Raw genomic sequence first — 9,866 nt, forward strand, 5'->3', positions numbered from 1 at the left:
AATCGCTTTAGGCTGAACCCTGTTAACATATGGAAAAGCTATGGTTATTAAGTAAAGTGTAGAGGTAGTACAGGGTCTGAATAATCCTGCTTGGGTTTTGTGTCTCTCACCTGGATTGTTAATTGCTTAATGATTGATTATCCAGGTGAGATAAAAGGGGAAGACTGAAGCATGGTGTTGCTCTGGCCTGGGACTCAGACAGCATTTTGAGAGAGCTACAAGTTGGATGGTTGTGAGGAAAAGGTTGCCTAAAGTACTTTTGGTTTGTGAGGTGGCTGAGATAAGCTCACCACCTAGTAGAGCTTGTTTAGTCAGAGCCTGGATGGCAAGGATTTGTTTTCTGTTTTATTGCAACCTTTTAACCTCCCTGGCGGTATGATTTTACATTTTTTACATGTCATTTTTTGGTCTTTTTTTTTTTTTATTCTTTTCGTCTTTGTCGTTTTTTTTCATTTTTTTGTTTTTTTTAATATCCCGCCGGTTCCGCCCCCCTGTGATGCGTACGCTTGCAAGCAACAGATCCCGGAAGCCGGCATCGGCCGCAGAACACAGCGCGGCTCGAGGGACAAGGTAAGTAAATGCAATGCGGCTTTCCCGAGTGTAGCTCGGGGTTAGCGCTTAATGTTTGGGAAAAGTAACCCCGAGCTACACTCGGGAATACCGCCAGGGAGGTTAAATAAAAGAACTGACTGCAAGTCAGATAAAAGAAGGGAAGGTGATCCCCATTTGAGCTAAATCCCACTCGATAGATATATATATCTACTCAATGGTCTAATCTATAGAAAATACCAGTTCAGGTTTGCAGCACCAAAGTGAGTTTATTAATCACTCTCATACATAGACATGCAGCAAACAAAGCAATCGTTTTGGGCAGATGCCCTTCCTCAAGCCACGGCAAGTCTATGATCAACAAAATACTACTAACTATTTCAATATGAAAACACTGGAAATTACATGAAAGAGAGGTAACCAATGATCTCTAATCTGCACCACAACTAAATGAATACACAAGTGAAAGGTAATGTGATCATCATCAATCGCTCAGAGCCATTCTCCATCCATAAGGGCTCATTCCCATGGACTCTGCTACACGCATGTGGCCATACAGTGAAAAATATGCCTGTTTTTGTGGCAACTGGGAGCCCCAGCTGTTGTGTCCATAGGATTGTATATATGTTAATATGTAATGAGTGTGATGTTGATTAGAGCTCATTGGTTACTTGATGAAGGAATAGGAAATCACCAAATAATTACATATCACAAATGAATTGTGAAGACAGCATCATACAAGTCAAAGCATACCAACTATTGAGGCCTCGCAAATACCTATGTCACCTTGAGGAAGGGAATATACACATTTATATATTCCCATCTGGTCTTGGCATGGAACCATCCATAGCTATCACATATTTGAGGAGAGCAGCTTCATATTTGGGCCTCATTGGTCACTTGTCTTTCATTACATTTTCAGTGTTTTATATTAAGGTAGTTAGTAGGATTGTCTTACTCCTAGACTAGCTGTGGCTTGAGGACAACCCTTTTTACAAAACCACCTAGAAACCCGTTGCCACAGAATGCCATCTAATATATAAAAAACCCACGACTGGAGTGTCATTTTAATATCGCATACTCTACAGCCTTGGTTCTTAACTGGTGTGTCGTGACCCAAAAGTGGGTCGCGACCCTGTGTTTAGTGGGTCCCGGCGTGCCTTCCACCTTTCTAGGTGAGAGGCTCGTCAGCCTCCCCATAGCGCAGCACTGTCAGTTCTCGTCCCAAGCAGCCGTTCAAAATATGCTGCACGGTGCAGAGTGTTAACTTGGGGTGGGCTAGGGCTTGGGCGAGGGGGCTCCATCCATAATTGTATTGCTTACAGCTCTCTCACATGCCCTATAGAGGTTCCTGGATTGAAGTGATGTAACATTCTGGCTCCTGGCACCTCCTATGAGGTGTGCAAGGGAGTTGTACAAGTGGATGAAACATTTTTTGGAGTGTGTATGTGGAAATGTCTGAGAGTGTGTGAGATTGTGTCTGTCAGTGTTTTTGAGGGCCCATTCACACTAGTACAGTGCGTTAATCGCATAGTCCCGTGCGATTAACGCATTGTATCGCGCAATCGCAGTGCAACTTGGGTCATGACTTAATGAGCAAGGACAAATGTGGGTCCGGAGGTTAAACAGGTTGAGAACCACTGCTCTACAGTAACTATTCAGATACACAGTAATTATCAACGAAATCTGTTCCGTCGCCTCCATCCTCGTCTTACACCATCTGTGTTGTAAAATTCAAACAACCCCAAAAGCTCATTAGGCAGCAGGTTGGCCAACTGGCAGTCTCTAGCAAAACGTCCCTACTTCCTGTAGAGCAGGGGTGGACAACTCTGGCCCTCCAGCTGTGCTTTAACAACTAATCCCAACATGCCTCTGCCTCTGGGAGTCATGTTTGTAACTGTCATTCTTGCAATGCCTCATGGAACTTATAGTTCCACAACAGCTGGTGGGCAAGAGATGCCCACCCCCTGCTGTAGAGGGAAAGTTTTTTAAGCAGCACATGCTCCAGCTTCTGAAAGTATACCAGCTATGTGGAGGACCACCAAATGTAAAAAATGTGATCTTCACTGATGTATTTGGGACTATTTTAATCTGCATTTTTATCTTCGCATTACATGCAAGATCAACGCCTCCTTGATTTCCTGTGGTGCGGTGACAACTTGTCTCCCAATTGTGCTACTGTGTTGTCACCCTTCTCACATGTGCCCCTGGTGGAGACTACAAGTGACGGTGCCATTGCACATTCAGCCTGATAAACTATGTGACATTAAACTGGTACTGATTGTGATTGCAACATTATTCTAGTGTAACAAATAAACATTGATTCGCAATAAATGTTTCTGTGCAATCGGAAAATCACTATTTGTGCCATTTTAGTGAAATGTCTCAATTTGTGGGACATATAACTGAAAAGATTGCATACATTTTGGGCACATATAAGCAAATTAGTGTATCAAGCAGTAGGTGGCGCAGGACTCCTTATCAACTATGGTCACTGCAATATAGCAGATAATTTGTTGCAATGTCTGACTCCTTGTGACAATTTTGCACATAATTTCTCTGCCTCAATTTCTCACTCTGCGTCATAGTGCGAGCATGGTCCACCATGCATGGACCAGAGCAATGATGACACAGGAGCCAGTGCATGTAGACAGGAACTAAAGTAACTGCAAGAAGAAGTCACAAATCAGCAGCACTGAGCTGTGAAATAGATGAAACAGTATAAACCAATAAAAAATAGCAAATGCTTATAATAAACAATCGTTTAGCCAACTAAATGTCATCCATTTAATTCAGATCTACTATAAAGGAAAAGCTTCTAAATCCTCAGTCACCCAAACAATTAATATACAACATTTGTCAGAGCCTCAGTCACGATTTGCTATCACAATGCAGTCGTTCTTGAGGATTCAGCCTCTTACTATGTGGCTGCAGTGCACAGGAGCTACAAGTTTGAACAGGTAGTTTGACTCTGTGCTCAAGTGAAGGAGTTAAAACATACAGCCAAAAAAAAGCAAAATAAACAGATCAGTGAACTCAACTGGAAGTTACACACTCCACTATAATAAGCCCTGGTGTAATGGAAGCAGGAATACAGCTGTCTGGGATGTATATCCACACTGCAGAGGTGATGTGGTGTAAGCACTCTGGGATCATCACCAGATACCAGATAATCATAAAGCACAGGTATGAAGTAGGTGAGCCTCTAGAAGGAGCCTCTAGAATGTATAGAAAAGGGGGGCAAAGGAATGAGAAGGGTGTCAGTGATAACCAATCAGGTGGCAGATTTCACAGTCTAGTTTGCTGCAGGAATAGAACAACTAGTACGTGATTGGTTCCTTTAAGCACAAACTTTCTTTTCCTTTTTTTAATAGATTGAATAGAATAAAAATAGAATACATTTTTGTATAAATCGTGCCTCTTCAATAAGGCTGTTCACTCCTAGGCGTCATTCCCATTGGGCTATTTGGGGTACCTGCCGCAGACATCTATTTAAACTAATTATTTTTTAGTGTTGCATCTCAAACTGAATGCACAAGAAGAATCGTCTCTACTACGCTTTATTGATTGCCTTCAAACTTAACAGTATCAAGTGTTTGCGTCAAAACTTCACCTTTGCGTCAAACGTTTTACTTTACCGCTAGCAGCGCAGACTGAGCTTGCTCAAAGCATCAGAAGTGTGTATTTACTACAGAAGGCAATTACCTTCCAAAAAAATGTGCAAGCTGGAAAGAATAATGACAGCTTTGTGACAAGTGCCATGACTTTCATACATCGCTGGAGTTAAATGACTTCTTTTGGGAGTTTGAGTTTTGCAATAGTTGAGCTGAGTGAGTTTTCCAGCGTTCCAAAATTCCCTCTCATGCCTAGAGAAAAAAAAACCCTTTCATCTCAGGATTAAATAAAAAAAGATCCATGATGTTTTATATACTTGTTCTCAAAGGGGATTAGAGCCTAAATTGGACCCTTTAATAGTTGTGAGGGGGAGGGGGGCTGGGGGGGCGCCCAGGTAAATATTTGTATTCAGTCATGACTATTGATCGCTCCTTTCTAAATAGAGAGGGCTCAGGGCTGGAGAAATGAAGAGGGAAAATGGGCAGACGGCAAGAACTAGAAAACGATCGATAAGATAAATGTAATATAAAACAAAATGAGAAAATAATTTTAAAACATGCTTTTGCAAACAGCAGAACAATTTCTGTAACTGCTTCCTTGTAGGTTTTTATAAACGTTTTCCGAATTGACCTGACAGTTCCATCGGTTCAGTCCCTAAACCATCGGGGTGTCATGCTCCTAAGATACACAAAAAAGAAAACTTCAGCCCAAGCGTTAACAAAACGCAAACGGCGTTGAAACGGTTTGAAGCTAAATGCGGATAAAACGCAGAAAATGATTTCGCTTTAAAAAGAATGAAGGTTCTAGCTGTGGGGGCATAACAAATAATAACAAATCGGAACGGGACTAAAATATGGTTGAATTTGCATAACATCTAATCAACTACCGGCTTGATTTTATTTTATTTTTAAAGCACAACTATGTATTTGTTATTCTTTATTGTTTATTTTTAGGGCACAAGCTTTTTACGCCTTGTGATGAAACTCGATAATTGGAAAAAGTTCAGGGAATTATTTTTCCCAGGTTAATACTGTTTTTATTTGCTTGCAAGTGATAAGCAAAAAAAAAAACAATTAACCTTCTATTTGCAAGCAGAGCTGATGCAATAGATTTTACATTGTAAAGACGTTTGAGGACACCATCATCTTAAGGGATTACCAAATAAAGAATTGTTCTTTGCTAATCTTCATGCCGAACGGATGTCTTTTATATTTATCTATGTGTTGAATTAGCACGTTTTTGTTTTACCTTTTTTTTTTGCAATAGTTTTATGGGGAAAAAAAATACATGGCTGCACTTTATCGACTAGCCTGAAAGTTCTCTTTAAATGTGTTTTGTTCCTATTTGTATTGCTTTATCATTTTGCATAAGCGATCACTTATTGTGTTATTGAAACTCTGAGGTGTGATCTTAATGTGATCTTAGAATTCTATCTTTATGTTGATATTGCTCATAATAGTGCAACTCAAAAACTCCCAGATATAAATCTGACATTAATCTTTGTAATTAATAAATACAAATATCTCCATTTATGTATCACCACACTGAACACATGATATAAAAAGCTCTATTAAAAAAAAAAAAAAAGCTCTAATAACCCTCAAAGATTTTTTTTTTTTAACTGCATGATATTGCCATTTCCTGACATACTTCTGTGAACCGTTATCTGACAGTGTAAACACTTTCACAACATAACAAACGCTGCAAATGTTCCAAACGGTCTATGATGAAAAGAAGAAGAAGAATGTAAAAAGGAACATACTAGAGGTGATGATGGCAGTATTACAAATTTTACTTCCAAACAATGAAATAATATATTAACTGACATTTTTTGGAGACATTAAAAAATAAAAATCAAAGTGCTCATTAATTTCCACCGGGCTCTTGTATGATACCTTTGGAAACAGTTAAAAGCTGCTGCATGCAAGTTTTTTTGTTTTTTTTTAATTTAGTCTTAGACAACAAAATAAAAAAAAGATACCGTATAAATTTTTGTATTAACATCAACAGTACATACAACACTTACAAACAAGGAATGTTGGACACTTACAAACAATGCTGTGTCCTGTGTCTTGGTATTTCTGTAATACTTGTGCCTACATATTTTACAGTTGAGAAAATGTTTTATTTTATTTTGTAACGCTCGAATAACTACCAATCTTTATAAAATCTAGCAGACTACATAGTGTCTGTATACTATTTATATAATATAGACATCACCGGAGAAGCAATTGCCTATAAGGTTTTTTTTCCGATCTAGTACTGTATAAACATGCTTTTATGCAATATTTTTTTATTCATATTTATATTATTTTTTATTTTTTTGCAAACACAGCTTGTAGAATCGGTTTAATATTTATTCATAAATAGGCACAAAATGATTAAAAATAGCTAAATTGTATTTTATACATGTACAAGCCTTTGTTTGTTTGTTTTTTAAAGTTTGTTTTCCTTCATGCCATCCACTGAACTGTTTGTTTTTTTCACAATATATTACAGTTTTCTTTAACAACCAAAAAGGAAAAAAAAATTAAAAAAAAAATTATATATTGTAAGTCTCTAGAACTGGGCAATGCGATTGGTCACCTTAATACTGAGGTCATTCATTTATTGGTGCCCTTGGCAAAAACAAATAAAAAATGAAGAGATGTTTTCTAAGGAGTGGACGTTAGGAATGATGTCACGTGACGAGGACAGCAGGTTGAGTCCGTTGTAGATGGATCCTGCAGTGCTAGTTGCTCGGATTTGGCGCATATACCACAAGTTCACTGTTGGCAATTTGGCACCCAAACTGCATAATCATATATATTTTTTGTTCACAGGTAGAGTCCCTTTAGTCTGAAGTTATTTGTAGAGTCCATTGAAATGTCTTTGTTTTTTTAAAAAGGTAGCGTGTCGAGAAAAAGTTTGTCAATGATGGCTGGGGGTGGTACCAAGTCCTCCAGTTTTAGGTAGAAAATGCGTTGGAGACCCTGTGTGCAAAGTGTGCGCAGCTCTGGCAACTTCCCTAAAAGTTTGGAAAGGTAGTTGGGGCGGTTCAAGCCCCCGTTGTTGAAAGTCACGTGATCCTTGAGGCAGTTGATAATTTTGTTCTGGAGTTCCTCCACTCTTTTGGGTTCCTTGAGGCCGTGTCTCTCTGAAGAAGCACAAAGAGGGGGGCGGATTTAAAAGGTGAACACCAATATAAACGGATAGTTTCAAAGAAAAGTTTAGAAAAAAATAAAAAATAATAAAAAAAGGAGGTAGAATGAAATAAATATTTTGCAGACAGAGTTGTGCAAACTCACCTGTGACCATGGCCAAAGCAGCAATACAGGAAAAGGCTGAAATGTCAATGTTCATGCTCTGCAAATTGGAGGAAAACTCCACAATGGCGTCAATCCATTCGCCAAAGCCACGGACGCACTGTAACCTGTGCAGCACTGCCCCATTACAGAAGATGAGTTTGCCCTCAGCTGGGTTAGATCTGGAGTTAATTACAAAAAAAAGAAATCAGAAAAAAAAGACAAAAACTAATTAGTATCAGAATAATAAATGGGCGATTAAAAGACTCCTAATTACCACGGAGCCAATAAAATGCAAATCAATTGACCTTGAAAAGAGGGTTGCTTATATAACAATTAAAACCTAATTCGGTAATTACCTGTATGCTAACCGCAGGACGAAGAGCTCCAGGAAAGCGGACTCAAAGAGGAGGTCCTGGTCCTGTTTGTGGAGCTCGGAGAAACCTGGGATTTTTTCAGCCCAACCTCTGATGATCTCCATAGAACCGGTCAGCAAATCATAAAACTGTTGTATATGTTGAGTGTCATCTCCGTTCATTTGGAATTCTGGATTAGCTTGAAACTGGGAAAAAAAAAAAAAAAAACACACACATACAAAGGATAAAAATTAATGAGCTTCCCCATTACATAAAGCGCAAGAACAATACAGATCTGTGACCAGCAAGGGACAAGAGAAGCCAGCGCTGCTAATTGAACCATGGATGGTGTCACCATGTGTGACTTGAGGATCTCCAGCAAGGTGCTACAACGGATGTTCATCTTTGATATAGATGTGCAACGTGTGCAATTAATCACGGTGCTTTGAGCAACGTTTCGGCCGCATTATAAAACCTTTATCTTTATGCGTTTCTATAGCGAAATTCCCTTTGTGTGTAAACTTTGGGAGTCCCAAAAAAGTATAAAGTTCATTATTGAGCTGACCAGACAGTGTGACAATGAGGACAATTCTTATAGTGCAATTAAAGCTTCATCAGAACGATGAGCAAATGACATGCCACTAGAGAGAATTTAGCACGGACGATATTTTAACCTTTGACTTTTGTATATCATTTCTTGCAACCAAGAGAACGTTTTTCTTCCCTTTATATACACATATTAGACATGGCACTCAATCTCAGGATCCAGAGGAGCCGCATTTAGTATTTGGGCAGTGCTGCCTCTGTAGATGACACCTTCATTTTAAAATACCGGACGCCAAAGTGTCTTATATTCTGCCAAAATTAACAAGAATGTCCTGTAGAAAGTGTATTTTTTTTATAAAAAGCCCGTCAAAAAAAGGTGCTGATTGATCAATATAGTAAGAGCACTTTTGACGATTGGCTATAAATCGCTGCGACTTTTTTGTCGCTACTTTGCCTACAGAAAAGACAGGTAAAGGCCAATAGACAGCAGTAACTATAGTTAGGGTAGCACTGCTGATGTCCTTATCAATATAGCTCCATGGCCTGACATTGTATGTGAGTTTATAAAGTCTGATGTGCTGTTTCCAGGTGCAATAAAGCAGCAGAGGCTTCTAATGTCCCATGGTCGCTACAGGGGGTACAGAGGGGTTATATGTAATGGTGCCCTATAAAGGCTGGCATGTACAGCCCACTTACCCTGGAATAGTCCAGGCTGCTGACTGCCGGATTGGAATCGACGTGGGTTCTCACTAGGGCACTGATCAAACTCACCGGGGGGCTGGGGGGAGACGGCTCCTGAGGGCTCTTGGGCTTGGATGGCAAGCGACCCCTCCGACCTTTCAAACTGTCTGTGCGTACCACTGTCGGAGAAGAGAGGAGAGTGTGATGGAAAGGGTCAGGATTCGGTGCCCACTCACATTCCTTGGCACACCATGCCCTCTGCCTCATCACAAAGGCACCCTTCAAAGCAGGATGAACAATACAATGGGCATCACATCTGGCGCTCGGGAAATTTCCTGGCACCAAAATCTCCCCTATGCCATCCCTGCTGCCCACACACACGAAGAAATATTCATCCTACTGCAAAACACTGAGAGCATTTCAATGTACCCCACCAATGTACAGGAATCCAGCTAACACATGTGTGTGATTTCATTATTTGAAATGTCTCAGACCTATCTATCTATCTATCTATCTATCTATCTATCTATCTATCTATCTATCTATCTATATTTTGCCTATTAATATATCTTTCTATTTATCTAAGTATATGTATGTGTTTATTTGTCCATCTATCTATACAAAAGTATATTTGTGTCTTTCTATCTATCTATCTATCTATCTATCTATCTATCTATCTATCTATCTATATCGGTATCTATATATCCATATAAGATCCATCAATCTATCTATCTTCTCTAACTCTCTGTCTGTCTATTAATATATCTCTTATACTATCTATCTATCTATCTATCTATCTATCTATCTATCTATCTATCTATCAATCTATCTATCT

At 39.3% G+C, this 9,866-nt stretch overlaps 1 protein-coding gene across 1 annotated transcript in view; it reads right to left on the reverse strand.

Moving 5' to 3' along the window:
• Window positions 1-7,038: 7,038 nt before the first annotated feature.
• Window positions 7,039-9,866, reverse strand: part of NR4A2 (nuclear receptor subfamily 4 group A member 2) — a 10,888-nt gene continuing 8,060 nt past the window's right edge. Inside the window, exons 4-7 of the mRNA XM_018553165.1 lie at window positions 9,047-9,210; window positions 7,808-8,010; window positions 7,452-7,630; window positions 7,039-7,300 (exon numbers count right to left, since the gene is read on the reverse strand). Coding sequence (XP_018408667.1) covers window positions 7,044-7,300; window positions 7,452-7,630; window positions 7,808-8,010; window positions 9,047-9,210 — 803 coding nt within the window. The 3' untranslated portion in view covers window positions 7,039-7,043. The remainder of the gene's footprint in view (window positions 7,301-7,451; window positions 7,631-7,807; window positions 8,011-9,046; window positions 9,211-9,866) is intronic.

The sequence above is a fragment of the Nanorana parkeri genome, unplaced genomic scaffold (assembly GCF_000935625.1).
Source record: "Nanorana parkeri isolate BGI_ZX_2015 unplaced genomic scaffold, ASM93562v1 scaffold112, whole genome shotgun sequence".
Classification (NCBI taxonomy): Eukaryota; Metazoa; Chordata; class Amphibia; order Anura; family Dicroglossidae; genus Nanorana; species Nanorana parkeri.